The 19,222-nt window shown below is 41.8% G+C and overlaps 1 protein-coding gene across 2 annotated transcripts in view; it reads left to right on the top strand.

The window, feature by feature from the left end:
• VWA3B (von Willebrand factor A domain containing 3B) overlaps nt 1-19,222 on the top strand; it is a 223,956-nt gene that overhangs the window by 130,922 nt on the left and 73,812 nt on the right. The window contains exons 16-19 of one of the 2 annotated variants that reach the window (XM_049857248.1): nt 2,975-3,132; nt 6,018-6,137; nt 8,065-8,155; nt 8,256-8,412. In XM_049857248.1, coding sequence (XP_049713205.1) covers nt 2,975-3,132; nt 6,018-6,137; nt 8,065-8,155; nt 8,256-8,412 — 526 coding nt within the window. Of the gene's footprint in view, nt 1-2,971; nt 3,139-6,017; nt 6,153-8,064; nt 8,156-8,255; nt 8,413-19,222 lie in introns of both variants that reach the window. The other variant, XM_049857247.1, reaches the window with a different exon arrangement.

The following is a 19,222-nucleotide window of genomic DNA, read 5'->3' as shown; positions in this document are numbered from 1 at the left end:
GAGATTTCTTTTAGTGGAAAGAATCATATAATATGTTAAGTTAGGATTTTTAGACAGAGAATTCATAATGTAATAATTCAGTAATGATGAGCTCAAGGAGGCCACATGCTCATCTTAATATGTGAGCTCTGAGATCCTCACAGCTACAGCTCAGAGTGCGTTTAATTTTGTCTCCGTCCAGGATGGACAGGCCCCATAGCCCATATGGTGAAGGGGCAGAGCAGGAGTGCTGCGTAGTGGAGGGAGGTCTGACTCAGGGGTCCACTAAGCTGTGGATTTCACTCTGTGTGGCGAATCCCTGAACTTGTCTGCAAACCTCTCCGTTTCTCTGGGTCTCAGTCTCCTCATCTTTAAAATGGTGGCTGTGATGGCAGGGTTTGGGATCACTGATTTCTGAGGTCTTTTTCCACCCTGTTGTTATTGTTAGTTGCCATTGAGTTGATTTTGACTCTTGGCGACCCCTTGTGTGCAGAGTAGAACTGCTCCGTAGGGCCTTCAAGGCTGTGACTTTGTGGAAGCAGATCACCAGGCCTGTCTTCCGAGGTGCCTCTGTGTGGATTTGAACCTCCAACCTTTCGGCCAGTCATTGAGGACTCAACCGTTTGCACCACCCAGGGACTCCTTTCCTTGTTCTATATGTTAATATATTTCTAATCAGTAGCTTTTAAACAAAATTCAAAACCACCCCTAATACTTGGAAAAATGCATCAAATCTTATTAAAATGATTTAACATTGATTCAGGTATCAAAACCTCATGCCAGGAGGATGTCTTTTTAATTAAAAATGATAGAAAAATGGAAATAAGTTTAAAATATATTTATTAATCATGATTTTGTGTTCATCAGAATTTACTCCCTATTAACAAATTGAACTTTAATCTGGGCTCAGGGCAAGGCATGGGCATGGAACCAGAAAAATGAGATCTTATAATGAGAAGGTACAGCATTATTTTTTAAGTAGATGTTTGGGGAAGCTCACGTACATCCTCTAAACTCAGGGAATTTGAACATACCAGCACACCAGCTGCGGTGGAGTCAATTCCGACTCATGGCGACCTCGCGTGTCAGGGAAGAACTCTGTGCGTCAGGGTTTTCAGTGGCTGCTTTTCTAGAAGTGGATTGCCAGGTCTTTCTCTCAAGGCACCTCTGGGTGGACTCGAACTGCCAACCTTTCGGGTACTAGCTGAGTGAATTAACCATTTGCACCTCCCCCCCCCAAAATCCATTGCCTCGAGTTGGTTCTGACTCATAGCGGCCCTATAGGACATAGTAGAACTGCCCCATAGGGTTTCCAAGGAGCAGCTGATGATTTAGACTGTTGACCATTTGGTTAGCAACCTGAGCTCTTAGCTGCTCTGAATTAATATAAAGGAATGTAGAAGGCACCACCTCATCCTACAAATATCATGTGCCTGCACCTTCTTATGGAGCCCTGGTGGCGCAGTGGTTAAGAGCTACACTTGCTAACCAAAAGTTCAGCAGTTCAAATCCCCCAGTCCATACTCTGTCCTGTAGGGTTGCTATGAGTTGAAATTGACTCAATGGCAATGGGTTTGGGGTTTTGCTTGTTTGTTTGTTTTGGTACTTTCTTACAGAGGGCAGTGGTGGTTCAGTGGTAGGATTCTCACCTTCCACACAGGAGACCTAGGTTGGATTCCCGACCAACACAGGTCAGGGACAGCCACACCCGTCTGTCAGTGGAGGCTTGCGTGTTGCTGTGATGCTGAACAGGTGTCAGTGGAGCGTCTCGGCTAAGACAGACTCAGAAGAAAGGCCTGGTGAGCTACTTCTTAAAATCAGCCAGTGAAAACCCAATGGATCACAACGGTCCGATCTCACTAACACCAACAACACCTCCTTATAACCTGACGTTGTTGTTGTTGTGTGCCATCGAGTTGATTCCAACTTAGCCCTTTTAGCAACAGTTAAAACCAAGCTGCTTGTTCTAGTTTTCCACCAGGTGAAAAATGTTTTGACCCTAAGTCCCCCTCCCTTCCTTCTTGTCTGAAATGTCAGTTGAGCACAAATCACGTGTCAGGTGAACTGTGCTAGGCCCCTGGGACACACAGATGAGTGTGAGGTCTTCTCCTCATGGAATGCAGTGTGGTCGCAGATGCAGGCACACAAAGGGTCGTGGGACTCAGCTGGGTGTGCGTGGGGGTGCAGTGTAAGGGTGGATGGGAGTGGGGCACGAAGGAGGGAGGGCGTGGCCCTGAGGAAATAACTGGAAGGCTTCTGCAACCCTGGCTGAACTTCCTCCAGCCCAGTGGTGTGTGTGGCTCCTCCCCTGCCCCCTCCCTTCTGGAAACAGGGCTTGCCTTGGCGGCTTTTGCCCACACCCCCTTGCAGCATTAGGATTTTACAGAGCTGCAGCAGGAGATGGTCTTCTGCGAACTCTCCTTTCTGTAGCTGCGATTTTCAGAGCTTCCGAGAAGGCACGCCTGGAAAAACACTCGGGCATTTCCTGGACCCAGACTTTCTCTAGAGCAGTTTGCTGCCATGAGATGCTGGCAGGTGGGGGTCCAAACAGGTGTTTCCCTTCTCTAGCCTTGTAAGAGCTTGCTCTTCAACTGTTTAGTTAGAGAAATCGGTTCCTGTAATGCTTTCTGGTTTGCGACCCGCTCTTCCTGGTGCTAATCCTCACGTCAATCCCATGCAGTAGGTTCACAGATGATGTTTCCTGCAGTCTGTAGGTGAGGAAAGTGAAAAAATTTAGAGAGGATTCAGCGACTTCCCCAAGGTCACACCACCAGAAGGGAGCAGCTGTGTGATGTGAAGCCCTATTGGCTGACCCCAGAAATGTCCACATTTCTGCCTGGGCCATTGAGAAATAACTGGGCTTACACTACCCAAAACTGGAGAAGGCTCACTTCTTTAAATTTGCAGTATTCAACATGATTGTTTCGGTATAACTCTGCCTTCTTGATGAAAATTTTTTTTTTCCTTTGTCCACTTTTTATTTAAATCAAAGCAGGCACCAAAAAGAAATTTCTTCTATGGTTTCAACCTCAGAAAAATGTGCAAAACCTCAACCCGGTGTCCAGTCAACTGGGACGTCATCCCCATCTGTGTCAAAAGCACAAGGGGGACTTCCAAATCAGCGGATTCAGAAAAAGAAAGTTCTCCATGCAGGTATCGGTGAGCGCAAAGGCTTGAATCTCATTAACACTTTTCCTTCAGTGCAAGAGGGCAGATGAAAACTAAGCCCACACAGTATTACCTAAGAAGCCCTAAACCAGTGTAGCTCTTTTTCTTTAATTGAAATTTTTATTGAGGTAATTCTACATTCACATGCAGTTGTCAGAAATAATACAGAACAAGGTACTTATGCCTCTAAGTTGTGATGGACAGAGCACGTTTATGGTTAGTGTGGTTTGTGTTATCAATTATGAAAAGTAATCAAGATGCCTTGGCACAGCCTCAGTATCCACTAAAACACACAGATTAAATGTCAGTATTTGCTTAGAGTTCATTTTCTAGTTGAAGGGACCCAACAGAGGGCAGAAAATAATACTAGAAAAGGGCCTGGACAGCAACTGTGGTAGGCAGAATTTCTAAAATGGCATACCAAAGATGTCCCACCCTAATCCCTGGAACGTGTGACCATGATGAGATATCACTTCCATGATTATGTTATGTTGACCTTAAAAAACAACAACAACAAAAACAGTTGCCGTCAAGTCAATTCTGACTCGCGGTAACCCCCATGTGCAGAGTAGAGCTGAGCTCCACAGGGTTTTCAAGACTGTGACCTTTCAGAAGCAGATAACCAGGCCTTTCTTCTGAGGCACCGCTGGGTGGGCTCAAACCGCCAACCTTTTGGTTAGTAGTTGAGCGCTTCACCATTTCACGTAGTCCAGTCCTAGGTTGACTTTAAGATAGGGCTATCCAGGTGGGCCCCGTGTAATCGCATGAGCCCGTAACAGCAAAGCGCTATCTCCAGTTGGTGGCAGAAGAGAAAGCCAGAGAGATTCCAAGTACAAGGAAATTCAGGTGTCACTGCTAGCTTGAAGATGGACGTGTTAGAAGGAGCTAAGGGAGGCCCGTGGCTGACAGGCAGTAAAGGAACAGAGGGCCCAGCCCTACAACTGCCAGGAGCTGAATTCTGCCAGTGAGTTCAATGGGTGTGGAAGCAGATTTCTCCCTTGAGCCTCTCGATAGGAGCCAAGTTCAGTCAACTCCTTGATTTTGGTTTTGTGAAACCCTAAGCAGAGAACTCGGAGTCCACCCAAACTTCTGAGTACACAACTGTGAGATAATACATGAGTGGTATTTTAAGCCATTGTTGTTGTTGTTAGGTGCTGTTGAGTTGGTTCTGACCCACAGCAACCCTGTGGACAACAGAATGAAACACCGTCCGGTCCTTCGTCATCCTCACCATCATTGCTACGTTTGAGCTCATTGTTGCAGCCACTGTGTCAATCCATCTCATAGAGGGTGTTCCTCTTCTTCTCTGTCCCTCTACTTTACCACTTTTTTAAGCCACTAAGTTTGTAATAATTTATCACAACAATAGAAAACTAATACAACAACTTGAAGGCTCCTTGTTTTAGATGTTTGTATCTCACCAACAGACTCGGAGAGTTTAGAAACCAGTAGGACTTGCAGCCTTAATACCTAAAGTAATTTTAGCTGACTCTCTTCTCCCATCAGGAGCTTTAAATGGCAGTCTCTGCTCTATTGCTTGTCAAAGAGTGGAACGGTTGGAGAGTTTTTCTTTTTCATTTTGCTGTCCTGGTCAGACTCCATCTCCATGTGCCCTTTGGGCAACCCTGATGGGACAGATTGGGGTCAGGCATTTTTTCAGTTACCTGAGGACTCAAGAAGCGGAGCCTGGGGTGGAGAACTTCCAGACAGCAAGGAAGGGCCTTGTGAGCGTTCTCAGTGAGTGCTCCAGGCTGGATCAGACAATTCTATTCAGGGTGAACGCAGAACCAGGGAGAAAAAGGTAGTCAAGTGGTAGCACAGGGAAAAGCTGGACTGAAATTTAGCATGATAGTCATGCCAGGAAAGGCCAAAGAGGAAAGTCACAGGTGACCAGTGGCTTGGGATCAGCTGGCCCTGGTCAGGCTGATGCACAGACATTTTGGATGCCACCTGGACAAGACTTATTCCACGAAAGTGTCTTTGCAGTGCAGGAAGGTTGGAAGGAAGGAAGGAAGGTCTATACCAAAGAACTGTCTCCCATTAATTTTTCCCAGATTTTTTTTTTTTTTTAGACGTGATCTGATGAGGCTGGTACATTGGGTTGTTTTAATGACGTGAACCCATACAGCTTGAACTTGGCCTAACTTGTCCTTCTGCATCTGACACTGTGTATGTTAGAGGGGAACACTTGCATCTGCTGCTGCTGCTGTTTAAACACATTATAAGAGAGAGTGTGTACAAGGCTTTTGTGCTTGATTTAAATAGTCTCATATGCTGCTTTAGTGGCACAGTGGTTAAGCGTTCAGCTGCTAACCAAAAGATTGGCAGTTGGAATCCACCAGCCATTCCTTGGAAACCCTACAGGGCAGTTCTACTCCGTTCTATAGTGTTGCTATGAGTTGGAATTGACTCCATGCTGACGACGTGGGTTTTTTTAATATGCAGCCTTAGAGCCCTGGTGACACAGTGGTTAAGCATTCTGCTGCTAACCAACAGGTCAGCAGTTCGAACCCACCAGCCACTCCTTGGAAACCCTATGGGGCAGTTCTACTCTGTCCTATAGGGTCACTTGAGTCAGCATAGACTTGACAGCAACGGGTTTGGTTTGGGTTTTTGGTAAATGCAGCCTTGCCCCATTTTGGAATTTGAAACTGTGTACCGACACAGCTTCCTCCAAGAGGGACAGAGCTTGAACTCAGATGAAGGGAAGAAGCATTACTGCAGCCTTCGGTCTATGGCAGAAACATGCCCCGGGGCTGGGAAAGCAAGGCTACACCCCTTTTCTATGGATCCGAGGAAACATTTGTCTTTAGTGGAGCATCGCCTTGCATGCCGAGTTCCTTTAATCCCTCTCCTTGCGATACCAACAGAACCAACCAAAACCAGCCTGCTCAGAAGCCAGATGTCCACCGTCAGGAGCCCAGCCTGCCATGAGAGGAAGGATGGCCCCTCCAGTCGCAGCAGCTGGAACGTTGCTTCAAGTGACCAAGGCAAGCGAGAAGAGGGTCTGTATGTAAGGAAGCCCAGCCCTTCTCTCTGTTTGGACCTATTCTGCTTTAGTGTTTAATACACTCGTGGCTCCCACAAGTACAGTGCTAATGGTAATGCTTGCCACCGCTCCGTGGTTTGAATTTCAAACTAGTAGTTAAGAGCTCAGGCTGCGAACTAAAAGGCCGACAGTTCAATTCCACTAGCCAGTCCTTGGAAATCCTATGGGACAGTTCTATTCTGTCCTATAGGGTCACTATGAGTCGGAATCAACTTGACAGCAACTTTTTTTTTTTTTTTTTAATACTTTGTAGTTGGTTTACTTTCTTCCCTTCACCACCTATGGGCCCCTCTCTGGTCCAAATGGTCAGCTTTTGAGGGCTAAAAGTGAGGAAAATACGACTCCTGCTCAATTTTTATTACTAGCGATAAAATTATAATTCTTAAAATAATAAATTTTTAAACCTTTAATTCCTGTAGTACTTTTCCCTATGTTTAAAACAGTCGATGAATAATCTTTAAACCTTAAACCAAAAATATCCCCTGAAATCAACCTAAAACCGAACGACAGGTTAGCCTAATTCGTAAAGAATGTCTGCCTTGAGCATTATGCCCTTTTAAGAACTATCTGTATAAGATCAAATTGACCACAGCAACTGGGAAGATTAGGTAAGAACCTTCTGGGGCAATGAGTTTGTGTTAACGAGGGAGGAACAACTCAGAGAAGGAGGGTGAGAATATCAGCAGGGTCACTGATTTGTACAGGTAGAAATTGTTAAATTGGTATATATTTTGCTGTGTATATTCTCAACAACAACAATAAACATAATTAAAAGAAAAAATACATATGCATACAATCCCCTGAGTAGCAGGACACGCTGGAGTAACAGATTTGTACACATCGTTAGTCATTCGTAACTTAACCCAGCCCTGACTCCTTCAGTGCTGACCCGCACGACTGTTTTCCCCTGAGGTTTAGTGAGCCTGTGGTATTTCCTAAGCACAGTACACACCCAGCCTTTAAAGGGTTTGTCATGATCAGGTGATGATCAGGATATGATTTCCTAGGCGTTTGACTGACTCACTCCACACCTCTCCTTCTGGGTGCAGCTGATTCAACAGGTAATATTCCTTCCCGTTTATAAATGCTAGTTTACATAAGGATATATACTTTAAAAAAGGAGCCCTGGTGGCGCAGTGGTTAAAACAGCTCAGCTGCTAACCAAAAGGTAGGTGGTTCAAACCCACCGGCTGCTCCACAGGAGAAAGATGTGGCAGTCTGCTTCCATAAAGATTATAGCCTTGCTTGGAAACCCTATGGGGCAGTTCTACTCTGTCCTGTAGGGTCACTATGAGTTGGAACGGACTCCATGGCATTGGGCTGTTTTGACTTTTATACTTAAAAACCCAAATATTAATTTTTTAAAGTTTGAACCTACAACTAAACAGAACCTAATAGTGTTTTTGGTTTTCCACATAGAGCTGAGGAACCACAACACAAATTCCTGAAAAATAAGATGTTGATCAAGACACTCCTGCATAATTTTGGGGAGAGTCCGATGATGTCAATATCAAACAATCATTGGCTAATGGTATTATCTTAGTCAGTATTTTTTAAATGTGTTTCCTGGAGAATGAGAGAACAAATATACCTATTCTTCCGTGAAGAGAGAACTCAGTGAACGTGGGTGAGGTAGATAAGAAAAACAATGGCACGTAATTACCTACACCTTCGTCTTCAGTACAAATAAGTCTTACCTTAGGACCCTATCTAACAGATCAAGTTGAAGTCTCTGAAATATGGTCCATTTATTAGCGCTCAGTCATGACAGAACTAAGAGAAAAGAGTGATCCTTTTGCATTTTGATATAAACACCACATCCCAGCCCATAGGAGGAAATTATACGACTGCCATTTCTCCTTCCACAGACATGAGCTTCAGCCTGCTGACAGATGAGTGTCCAGAGGACACATCATTAGAAAAATCTACCGGAGAAGGAAGCAAAGTTTATGACCAAGAGTGAGTGCTGTAATTTTACTAGTGTTGTAATTTTGTTATTTTTTTGTTCATTACTCACTGAGTTATAATTTTTAAAACATCACAGTCTTGTGTTCTTTAGTTCTTTAGATATGTCTTCAGCAAACTGGCTCAAGACCCACAGCTTGGTTGCCAAGAAACTCACCATCATGGATGCCTTGTTGGTGACAGCAATACCCCACAACGCCACCTACATTCCAGTACTGGACAAGCATGTCGTTTCCAAGGTCTTTGACGAGGTAAAACTGCTTGCTTATATGTCTCTGGTTGACGACTTTTTTTTCTTCTTTGCTTTTTTTTTTTCTAAATTTTATTTATTTTGTTGTTGTTGTTGAGAATATACACAGCAAAACATACACCAATTCAACCATTTCTACAAGTACAATTTAGTGACACTGATTACGTTCTTCAAGTCATGCGACCATTCTCACCCTCCTTTTCTGAATTGTTCTTACCTCATTAACATAAACTCACTGCCCCTTAAAGTTCCCATCTAATCTTTTGAGTTGCTGCTGTCAATTTTGTCCCATATAGATAGTTCTTAAAAGAGCATAATGCTCAAGGCAGGCCTTTTTTTACTAGCTAAGCTAAACTATTGTTCAGTTGTAAAATGAACTTCAGGGGATATTTTTGGTTTAAAGTTTAGAGATTATCTCAGGAAAATAATTTCAGGGGTTCATCCAGTGTCTATGGCTCTGGAAGGTCTAGAGTCTATGAAAATTTGAAATTCTCTTCTATATTTTCCCACTTTTGATCAGGATTCTTCTATAGAATCTCTGATCAAAATAGTAGTTGGGCACCATCCAGTTCTTCTGGTCTCATGGCAAAGGAGGCAAATAGCCACACATTCCATGTCCTCCTCCTATTCCTGACTCTCCTTCTTCCTCTGTTGCTCCAGGTGAATAGAGACCAATTGTTGTGCCTTTGATGGCTGCCTGCAAGCTTTTAAGACCCCAGGCACTGTGCAGTGAACTAGGAGGTAGGACAGAAACACTAAATAAATACATTATTAGGCCAATTAACAGGGTTGTTCAATGAAACTATGACCCTAAACCTCCAAACCCAGGAACAAAATCTCATGAGGCATTTCGTTGTACATAAGTAGCCTCAGCAGCTACTCTGTTTTTTTTTGTCATTGTTGTAAATATATCTGTCACACAGCTTTTGCCAGTTCAACTTTTTACAGGTGTACAACTTATTGACATCAATTACCGTCATCGGCTATGGAACCCTACCATTAATCAATATGATTTTTTCATCACCATTAACCCCAACTTCCCCGTTCCTTCCCCTCTTGGTAACCACTAATAAACTTTGTTCTTTGTACATTTGCCTTTTCTGTTTTTTTATGTAAGTGAGGTCATACAATATTTGTCCTTTTATGATTGGCTTATTTCATTCAGCATACTGTCTTCAAGCTCCATCCCATACTGTAGCATGTCCAAAGTATGTGAGATGAAGTCTTGCAATCCTCACTTCTAAGGAGCGTTCTGGCTGCACTTCTTCCAAGACAGATTTGTTCGTTCTTTTGGCGGGCCATGGTGTATTCAATATTCTTCATCAACAGCATAATTCAAAGGCGTCAGTTCTTCTGTGGTCTTCCTTGTTCATTGTCCAGCTTTCACATGCATGTGAGGTGACTGAAAACACCACGGCTTGAGCCAGGCCCACCTGAGTACCTGTGTCCACAGAATTCCCCTTGGTATTTTTTCGAGAGCCCGTCCGGTAGATACGAGCTCTCTCCGATTCTGTCTGTCTGGTCGAGAGCCCGTCCGGTAGATACGAGCTCTCTCCGCTTCTGTCTGTCCGGGAATGTTTTAATTTCACTGCCATCCTGATTGAGGAATTTTTCATCTTCCACTCAAATAAAAAGTAGTCCACTTCAATTTCTTGTACAGTTTTAACAAATGTGTTTCAGTCTTTGACAAAAAATATTTATAAAGCCAGTAAAAGAGAAAGAGACTCTTAAGCATTTTTTAAAGCTGAGATGAAACTGGCCCTTGTTGTGTCGGCAGTTCATGGTTCACTGCTGCTGTGTGGCAGTAAGGAGCTGCAAAGCTGTATGCAAAATTTCCGGGTCTGAGTCATGATTGTACATCATCCAATATCAAAGGGCCAGTGACCTTGTGAAAGACTATTTCCTTCATTTGCCTACCTTCTCTTCCTAAATACAGTGATATTTGTCCCCCATCGTATAATCCTCCAAAGGAAAAAGTCAAAGAAAGACAAAAAGACAGAGAAAGAATCATCACAGAGTGATGTCCCAGGAAGAGAAAAAAACACTTTGATTAAAAAAAAAAAAAATTTTTTTTTTTTTTTTAATGTGGAAGAAGGTCAAATCAGTGCTGAAAAGTTTCCATTGCATTCGGCAACTAGGCGATCTGTGTCCTTAGCAAGAACAATTCCAGTGGCGAAGCCAGAGTGCAGTGGGATGAGGATCGTGAAAAAAATGAGACCGTGAAGATCGAACCCTGGTGCTTCCTTGCAAATATAACAGCAACTAGCGATTTACCTAACTAGAAGTAAACTATATCGTTAGAGGACCTTACTCCATACAGAAATGCTGACAGAGAAAATGATAAGATGTTTGGCATTTGCTTGGAAATCATCTGGGTAGGGGGAGTGGGGAGAGAGTATATGGACAAGATCGGCCAGGGGCCGATCATTGTTGAAATTTGATAATGAGAACATGGGGTGGGGGGGTGGGGAGGGGGAGACTCATTTTACTATCCTGTGCTGTTTTAAAATATGCTTACAGTTTTTCATAATAAAAAATTGAAGGTAGGAAAAGTTTAAAAAAACAAGAAGACTGTATCTGGGTAATTTGCCTTGCAATAACTGAGATTTGATGTATTCAGAAGTAGATAAATTTGTGGCCTTTTTAATTTCTCTATTAGTCGTACACCCAAAATGAAAACCCATGTATCCTGGTTTGCTAGGACCGGTGAGTCTTGCTCTGGAGGCTGGTCGTGTGTATGTTATCATTTGGGCTGGATTCCTGACTAGTTCACCTCAGAATGAGAGGGCTCGTCCTTGGCTTTGACGCTTGTGGTTGGCGGATTTGATCCACAGCTTAGTAAACTCTGAAGTGGTTAGTCAGACACTAACTTTCTGTTTGAGCTGACTGCTTCCAGAAGCAGTGGAGAAAACCTAACACTGCTTTATTTCTAACAGGAAGTTTGGGGAGACCTCCTCACAGCCTGTTAATTTATTTTATTACTATTCTTGAGTTTTCAAAATGGTATAAATTTTATGTCATTTCCATGAAAACAGTGAGCTCTCCTTGGAAATAGAATTTTTTTGTGTTTGTCATGCCTCCTTCTAAACCTCCTAACTACCAGAGAGACATTAAAAAGTAAATTTTTTTACAGGTACCATAGTATAGGGGAACATAAGCATGAAATCAAAGAAGAAGCCATAAAGGAACGATTTATAGATTGAATACATAAAAATGTTATTTTTTGTTCCTGGAGCATGGAGTTTACATTAATGTGATGGGATAATTTGGAAAAGGATAGCGGTAATGATCGCACTACGTGCAGATTGTCATTGATGTCACTAAATTATACCCATAAAAATTGTTCAGTTGGCAAATGTTTTGTATGTTTGTACCACGATTTAAAAACGTTATTAAAAACTTATAAATAAAGTGAAGGAAGAGCTCGGGAAAATCTTTGTAATATATGTGACAAAGGGTTAAAGGAGTAACAGCCTACATTTGTGCGTGTATAAATCAGTATGTGTGTGTGTATAAATAAGTGTTCAGTACACACACACACACACACACACACACACACACACCATCAAAGGAGTAAGAAAATGATAAATACACCACAGGAAAATCTAGGGAAAAAAAAGTCAAAAGAGTCTAAATCATATACCAAAATGTTTAATATATGCATGTAGGAAAAATGCACGTTGAAAAACAATTAGACTCCTCCCCCAGTCAAGTTGGCAAAGGTTAAAAAATTCTAATAAACAGTAATGGCAAATATAGGATGAAATGAGAACTCTGATATCCTGCTGGTGGGAGTTGAAATTGGTGCAACCTTATTTGAGGGCAATTTGGCAGTATGTTCAGGAGTCTTAAGAGCTTATTACTCTAATACATTCGTATATTACTAGGAGTCTCTGTAAGGAAATAATCAGAGATACTGATAGTATGTGTGGAAAATAATGATTGCTGCACTAGTGGGCAGTGTTGTGTGAAGATGCAGGAGAGTCCCTTAACCCAGTTTCAGTTGTCATAGAGGACATGCTTTAGATCATGGTGTCCAGGTTGAGACCCAGAGAAAGGGAAGGAGTGTATGACAATCAAGAAGGCCCCAGGTAGTGGGGGAGCATGTGTGAAAGCCTAAGGTCAGAGAAAGTTTGTCTTTCCAAGGAAAGTTGTGTATGAGTGGAAGAAAGTGATAAGGCTGGTGAAGGCAGGGTCTTGATTAAGGATTCTGAACTTCACCCTGAAAGGGTTTTCACAGAGGAGAAGGATCAAGTTTGGGCTTTGGCTTGCATTTGGGGTGTGAGTCTGGGATGAGGGGGGCAAGATCCAGGAGGCGGACAGTCTTGGTTTTGACCTAGGTGGCAATACTGGGGATGGATCCAAGGCTATTTATAAGGTAAAGTCAATGGGGCAAAATGATGTGACACTGAAAAAAAGAAAAATGTCAGGAGTAATTCTCCAGTGTCTAGCCTGGTCAGTGAAATAGTAGAACCAACTACTGAGAAGAAAAAAATGGGAGGAATAGTGAGGATCCTGTTCTTCAGGAGAACATTCTGGTCTCCTGATTCTAGAAAGCAAAGCCAAGGGAAGGGGTGGACATTATTAAACACATTCCACGGGCACTTGTGCGTCCTGCCCTTTGCAGAGTGGCAAATTCTCATCACAAACCTGAGGGCAGGTAGTACCCTTCCCGGCATTTTTGCTCTCCCTGCTTATCGATGGTGAGAGAAGAATGAGGATGATAGAAATATACTGTAATAAATTCCGGCTTCACCTTCAAAGCACATTTATACCTTAATATTTTATCAGACTGAAAGAGGCTCTCAGCTGTAAATGGAAAGGATAGGAAAAAATAATCTAAAATACGTCCCACTTTGTTGGATATATAGCTTTTCTAGACAGAAATTGGAACAGAGTGGAAGAGGAAACATGCCTGAATCTTAACCCACTTCATTGAGAATTTTAATTGACCCTCACTCCTATGATCTGTGCCCGGCCACATCTGTCTGGGTAGAATTGTAAAACAGTGTTTGGCTTTGTCCCCAGTTCTTTGTTTCATTCATGACTTATGTATGGGCTCTTTCTTCTTCTGGAACACAATGCTGTTTTGATTTTCAGTGTTTCCTGGACCAGCATCAAATCTGTCACCTTGGAAATGAAGGATTGAGCAGAGAGGTTGCCCTAGCAACTCTTCATTACAAGATGCTAACCGGCAGTTTTAGTTTCCAGCAGCCCAGATAATTTTACCTTAGCTCTTTCAAAAAGATTAATTCATTGCCAAGTCATACAGAGAATAAACCTGTTTTAGTTACTTGGTGAATCTGTAATTCAGAGCTCTTTGTTGTTAACTGCTTTGAGTAAAATGAATTAGAAGTAATTTGGGAAGGTTAGTCTACATGCTTGGAAAGTCTGTACCACCATCATCATCGTTGTGCCTTTCACTGCATCTCGTCAAGGCTTTCTGATTTGTCCTACTGTGGGTTCAGCACATAGCTTTGTGGTCAGACAGTCTGGGCTTGCACCCCAGCCCTGTCATTTACCACATGGAGGACACGGCAAGGTCCCTAACCTAGGACATGATAAGGCTCTGAGTGAAGCAGTTGAAGTCATCCAAGTATGTCGTCTAAAACTTAGAGCAGCTGGTGAGGTGGCTATCGATCTCATCATCTAGCTGACAAGGAACTTGCGCAAAGAGGTTAGGAATGCTGTTATACAGCGTGTCGTTTTATTGCTTTCAGAGAATATAGTGGTAACACTGAATATAAAAAAAAGTTTATTGATAGAAAGGCTTATGTTAATAAAAATTAAAAATGACAGTCATCTTATTACAAAAGCTACATATATTCATTGTATAGAAAACACACACAATTTAAAAGAGAGAAGCAATACCGTCATAATTCCATTGCAGATGAATCACGTGGTGGCTGTCTGGCCAGGGCTTTTTCACTACATATGCATCCTTTGTTCCTTGTTTTAGTTTTGACCAAAAATGAAGTCAACAGAGCTAACTGTTTAGTTCCTGCATCTTTACTTAACAGCCTACGTGAACGTTGTTCTGTATCAGCACACGTTTGTCTGCTAGGCCAGTTAAACTGGTCACTAGCACTTGGCTATATGGATTGAACTGAAAGAAATAATCTTATTTTATAGAAGCCTAGATTAAAAACTGTAGGACAAAACCTACACTGTAGTAAGTAACGTATTTCCATGGGGTTCGGAATGTTCTTACTGACAAACTGCATTGGCACTTTATTTTCTGGTCCGCCTTCACCTGGTTCCTTGGAGCCTGGAGATGTTTGAGTTTGAAAAGCAGGCATTTCAACTCCAGCACTCAGCAGTTTGTACGGCTGTAATATCTGTAAAGCCAGCATGCCTGTATTTGAAGGGTCATGTATATGAGGTTTGCACAGCTTTTTCATTTTCATTGCATAAGTCTGATGAAACCCTCTCCTTGGCCAATCTCTGGGGTATTTACTGAAAGAACTGATTTAGTTGAAAAAACAGTGAAGTTGGTGAATTCAGTCAGAATTGAACAAACTGGCATTTGCGATATTCTCAATTTCAGATTGTTTTGAAATTGATTATAGACACAGCTGGAATGTTGTCAGGTAAAAATTCTACCTATACTTCTTTAACAACAAATAACTGTGTATATGTTTCTGTATCCCGCTTCCTTCGATTAGCATGATGTTCTGAACATTTTTTCTCTGTGATGACATATATCTGGATGAATTTTAATAGTTGCACTAATATTCAGCAATATGAATTGCTACCATTTATTTAATTATTCCCCCATTGTTGGGCAGCATACTTGGAGTTTTAAGAGTGCCTATGTTTTTATGTTCCTAGATGTTTGCTATTAGTTAGAGCAGTAACATTTAAAAAAAATCCTTGCCAGTTGCTATGTGAAAATGGTATTTCATTTTAATTTTCAGTTCTTTTATTGTTTGTGAATAGTTTTCTTACGTAAGCTAAACGTATCTTTTATAAAATCTTGTTGACATTATTCTTATTCTTACCAAACACTTCTTTAAAAATACCCATGCCTCATTTACCAGAATTCAACTTTGGTGGAATCCAAACTTAATTATGTCTTACTGTAGAGAAACCTTTTTTAAGGAGTCCTGGTGGCACAGTGCTTAAGCTCTCGGCTGCTAACTGAAAGGTCAGTGATGGGAACCCACCAGCCACTCCACAGGAAAAAGATGTGGCAGCCTGCTTCCGTAAAAGATTACAGCCTTGGAAGCCCTGTGGGACAGTTCTGCTGTATCCTACAGGGTCACTAAGTGTTGGAATCGACTCGACAGCAATAGGTTTTATAGATAAACTTTAAAACATTTCTGGACCTCAACCATTATTTAAACTTATAGTTTTAGTCACATGGCTTAGTTTCATTCAAGTATTCAATAAATGGTTCCTTTGTACATGTGCTAGAAACTAGTATTTTTATAAAGAATAAAGAACTTCCGAGTCTGATAGAGAGGAAAACAATGTAAATAAAAATTGCGATTCAGTGTATATGTGCTATAGAGGACTGAAGGAGAAAATTTGCAGAGTGCCCAGTGCCTGGCTGAGAGTAAAAGATAAATAGTATTATCATCATTGATGGAACTGTCCTTCAATAAAGTTGTTGCTTAAGGGGTATCTTAAAACAAATCCTAAAACAATCAGCCCAAATCGGTCTATCCATGAATTCCAGCAGTTTATCTTCGTGGTTAGTGACCCTCTCTCCCTCTCTGTCTCTGTGTCTCTCTCGTAGTTACAATCTTGTCACAAAGGATGCGATTGTTAATATCAATTTGGAAAGCTACTACGTTAACCCCAGGGAACTGAAGTATGTATGTGATACCCTGAGTCTCCCTTTTGCTTTCAAATATTGTCCAGAATGGTCCCTCATTAGTTGTTACGCTTGATTTGCATTGTTTTCGAAGGTGGTGTTATTCCTTCTCAAATGAAGCTGTCACTTTCTTCATTAACCCATCCGCCTCCCTTCTGCTTCCTTTGAGAAGCTGGGGCCATGATTCTGATCCTCCAAGTCCCCATAGGAACCCTTCTTATGAGCTCATAGTCACACTAAATTTGACATCATAGGCAGAATATCCCATGCGACATCCTTGTGACCACCATGTTGTAAAAACTAAGACCAGAAACTCAGGGTTTGGAGTATGACTTTGTTTTTTCCCAAGTCTGCATGCAGACAGGAATGAGAGAGGGTGGACGCATGCCAGATTTCAACGACCAGCACACTGAAGCACATGATGGCTGTGCAAGGCAAGAGGTCTAAGTCCACAAAAGAGGGAAGTAGAGCTTCACACAACGGGCTTTCTTTGAGTACATTGAGTCACAAGTCAGAGTCGATCACGGGGAAGTTTATTAGTGGTTATCAGGGGTGGGAGTGAGAGGGAGCCGTTGCTTATCTGAGCTTCTGTTCAGGGTGATGGAAAAATCTGGAAACGGATAGTGGTGATGGTCGTACAACATGATGAACATAGTTTATGTCACTGAATCATACGTGCGAAGAATGTTGAAATGGCAAATGTTTTGTTAACATACATTTTTACAATAAAAAAATTAAAAATAAATTTTAAAAAAGCTGATCATGGTGAAATGTTATGAAATAGTTTGTGGTGTTGATTTACGATTGAGACATAAGTTAAACTTAGAAAGCTATTTATAGACTTCTAAAGGGGTGTTCTTTTTTTTCCCAAAGGAGATAAAAAATGAAAAAAGTGTCTTTCATTTTCTTGAGACTCCCCCCCCGCCGCCGACGGTTTACGTGACGTGTAGCTGTCTGTTTTGAGGGCTGATTTTTTCTTTTTGTTCACTTCTGTGAGTCTCATTCAGTTCTCAAAGCCCCGTTGCCTCACCTTTTAACCCGCTGTCCCAGCTCCTTTCCTTTGAAAAGGGTGGTTTGAAGCCACATGCGGAATTCATATGGCTGTGAGCGGTGAGGCTGGACCATGCAGCTTCTAATTTCATTTCTTTCTCTACAGTTTTCTAAACTTTTACCTATTGTTTCACTTGTTTGGTTTTGATGTTTGAACTACAAAACATATATATAGTTTAAAAAATATATATGAAACTGAATATAGTAAAAAGTAAAAGTCCTACTGTCTTAGTCATCTAGTGCTGCTATATCAAAAATACCACAAGTGGATGGCTTTAACAAAGAGAACTTTATTCTCTCACAGTCTAAGAGGCTAGAAGTCCAAATTCAGGGTGCCAGCTCTGGGGGAAGGCTTTCTCACTGCATCGGTTCTGGGAGAAGGTCCTTGTCATCAACCTTCCCCTGGACTAGGAGCTTCTCAGCAGCAGGGACTCTGGGTCCAAAGAACATGCTCTGCTCCTGGTTCTTCATTCTTGGTAGCATGAGATCCTCCTGTCTCTCTGCTCCCTTCTCTCTTTTATATCTCAAAAAAGAATGACTCAAGGCACAACCTAATCTTGTAGATTGAGTCCTGCCTCATTAACATAATTGCCTGTAATCCTGCATCATTAAAATTGTAGAGGTAGGATTCCCAACACATTGGAAAATCTCATCGGATTACGAAATGGTGGACAACCACACAGTACTGGGAATCATAGCCTAGTCAAGTTGGCACACATTTTGGGGGACACAATTCAATCCGTAACGCCTACCTATCCCCCTTCCTTGTCCTGAAACCCCAATTTCAGAAGTAACCACGGTTGATAGTTTTAAACCTTTTTTTTTTTTTTTAATTTCAGATATTTTAAAAAGAAAGCATTACAGATAAAGTTGAGGTCCTCTGTGCAACCCCTTTTTTTCTGTTCCTGTTTCTCCTTCCCCAGAGGTAAACACCCTTCTTTTAAAAATCTTGTCACTGTGGTTGAGTTTCACTTTTGCCTTTAGAACATACATGGCTTTTGTTGTTGTTATTTTGTTTTGTTTACACTTTCAGTAGTTAATTAAACAATTTCTTTTAACTACTTTGGCTTTGCAATTGCTTCGTGTATGCTACTCTGCTCTGAGTTCACTTTTCTTATTTAAAGCTTCTTCCAGGGAAAGTCTCTCAGGATAATCTCTCTTAGTCTTTGTACATCTAAAAACGTCTTTAGTTTGAATGATAAACCCAATGATTGGTATAAAGATCTATGTTGACAGTAAATTCCCCAGTGCATTTTGAAGATATTGTTATCTTCTGATATCAAAACCAAAACTAAACCCATTGCTGTTGAGTTGATTCTGATTCATAGAGATCATATGGGACACAGTAGAACTGTCCCTTAGGGTTTCCAGGGAGTGAGCGGCTGATGGATTCGAACTGCCAACCTTTTGATTAGCAGCCGAGCTTTAACCATTGCACCACCAGGGCTCCTCTGATATCTACTGTCTGTTATATACGTCACTCCTTTGTTGATGTTGTTAGGTGCTGTTGAGTTGGTTCCGACCCATAGCAACCCTAGGTACTACAGAATGAAACATTGCCCGGTTCTGCGCCATGCTCACAATCGTTTCTATGCTTGAGCCCATTGTTGCAGGCACTGCGTCACTCCATCTCATTGAGGGTCTTCCTCTTTTTTGATGACCCTGTACTTTACCAAGCATGACGTCCTTCTCCAGGGACTGATCCCTCCAGATAACATGTCCAGAGTATGTGAGACGTAGTCTCACCATCCATGCTTCTAAGGAGCATTCTGGTTGTACTTCTTCCAAGACAGATTCATTTGTTCTTTTGGCAGCCCATGGTGTATTCAATATTCTTTATTAACACCACAATTCAAAGGCATCAATTCTTCTTCGGTCTTCCTTATTCATTGTCCAGCTTTCACATGCATATGATGCGATTGAAAATACCAGAGCTTGGGTC

This window comes from Elephas maximus, chromosome 17 (assembly GCF_024166365.1).
Source record: "Elephas maximus indicus isolate mEleMax1 chromosome 17, mEleMax1 primary haplotype, whole genome shotgun sequence".
NCBI lineage: Eukaryota > Metazoa > Chordata > Mammalia > Proboscidea > Elephantidae > Elephas > Elephas maximus.
This window is presented reverse-complemented; position numbering and strand designations above follow the sequence as displayed.